Source organism: Mus caroli, chromosome 6, assembly GCF_900094665.2.
Source record: "Mus caroli chromosome 6, CAROLI_EIJ_v1.1, whole genome shotgun sequence".
NCBI classification, from domain to species: domain Eukaryota; kingdom Metazoa; phylum Chordata; class Mammalia; order Rodentia; family Muridae; genus Mus; species Mus caroli.
The window spans coordinates 114,980,060-114,981,938 of NC_034575.1; the positions used below are offsets into that span (position 1 = coordinate 114,980,060).

Below are 1,879 nucleotides of genomic sequence, written 5' to 3' on the forward strand. Positions count from 1 at the left end.
TGGTCTACAAAGTGAGTGCCAGGACAGCCAGGGCTACACAGAGAAACCCTGTCTCAAAAAACAAACAAAAAAATTATGTAGAATAGGCTTATGGTATTTTCATACTTTTTTTTGGTTTTCAAGACAGGGTTTCTCTGTGTAGCCCTGGCTGTCCTGGAACTCACTTTGTAAACCAGGCTGGCTTTGAACTCAGAAATCCACCTGCCTCTGCCTCCCAAGTGCTGGGATTAAAGGTGTGTGCCACAACTGCCCGACATACCTATACTTTTATCAATGATATTTTATGATGTTATTTGTAATTTTACCTTGGTCTAAACTCTGTTCATCTTGCCATTATACAGATGACTATATAGTTGATCAAACCATTTATCAAAATTTCCTATCTTGACACCTGTGGTAATGCACACCTTTAATTGCATCAGTGGAGACAGAGGCAGGAGGATCTCTATATGAGTTTTTAGGCCAGCCTTGTTAACAAAGTGAGTTCCAGGAAAGTCAGGGCTATGTAGTGACCCTGTCTCCAACAAACTTCACTGGTTTAAAAAGCCATCTTCTCGGACTTTACATGCTTCTCTTCNCTGTTTTGTTTCTGAGACAAGGACTTGACAACTGCATCCCACACTGGCTTGCAACTCATGGCAATCCTCCTGCCTTAGCTTTCTGAGTTCTGGGATTAGACCTAGTGTTTTCTTATTTGGCACATCTTGTCACCCCCAAACCCTAAGTGATGTAGATTGACCCCAGGGATTTGTGCCTGTAGATTTTATTCCCAGCCCTGAGATAAATATCAGCTTTTATTGTATATATTCAATACATCTAAAATACATCGGAAATCTATACTTTGTTCATTTCTAGACTTTCTGTACTGTTGTACTCATTTCTACTGTTTTTAATGAGAGCCAATTCAGAAGGTAATTGCTTTGAAAATAAAATTATAATGTCTAAACTGATAAATTTACCTTAAATTTTATCAATAAACAAATGTTATGTCCAGGCTCTTCCAGATAAACTATATTTCTATATAGTCAGTGCTACAGTTATCTGTAAATTAACTACTCCTAGCCTTTTCCCCACTTGAGACAGTGTACAGCTATGTAGCTAAGCTTGCTTTAGTTATATTGCTCAGTCTAGTCTTCCACTCAGAATTATCCTGCCTCTGCTGCAGCACACCACAACACCTGGGCTTGTAAATTGTTTTTTTATTATAACAATTGATCTAATTTTATAAAATAACCCAATGCTTATTACATGTATCTCTTCAGCCCAATATAATCATTCAAGACTCATTAGTCCACTAAAATTTCCTACTTTAGAAATTAGTTAGCAATGTTNTCCAGTCATGAAACCGTATAAACATCCTTATATATAAGTCAAGAATGTAACAATGTGTCCTCTAAGTAGTAAACTGTATTATCATTTACAGGTAGAACTGGGTTCAGTAAAGCAAAAGGAAGAAGGAGGCATCTCACCATCCTTTTGAAGCTGAGTCCCTGCTTCTGTAACTGTTGTTGAAGACATCGTAGACAAAGGCTGCAAAACACATGCACAAACACCACAGACTTCAGTTGTAAGCATTCTGACAACTTTCGTTGTGCTACCTTTCATCTATGTAAAATGGACAAAAGAGTATATACAAAAAAAAAAAAATGTAGTGGGGTTTTCCCCTCTCCTTTTTTCTTTTACAACCTAAAGTTTTGATAAACAGAGGCAGCTTTTAGGAAAAAAACAAAAACAAAAAACCATTGAACCGTAACTCTTTACTATTCTGTTAGTTTTCAGCACAAAAACATTTAAAATTATTTTTATTCATGTGTATGTGTACAGGTGCCAGAAGAGGCTAGAAAGACGCACTTGCTTCCCTGAAGGTTGAATTACAAGC

General features: G+C 37.0%; 1 protein-coding gene across 1 annotated transcript in view; it reads right to left on the reverse strand.

The window, feature by feature from the left end:
- Wnk1 (WNK lysine deficient protein kinase 1) overlaps nt 1-1,879 on the reverse strand; it is a 120,600-nt gene that overhangs the window by 20,483 nt on the left and 98,238 nt on the right. The window contains exon 19 of the mRNA XM_029478248.1: nt 1,470-1,530. Coding sequence (XP_029334108.1) covers nt 1,470-1,530 — 61 coding nt within the window. The remainder of the gene's footprint in view (nt 1-1,469; nt 1,531-1,879) is intronic.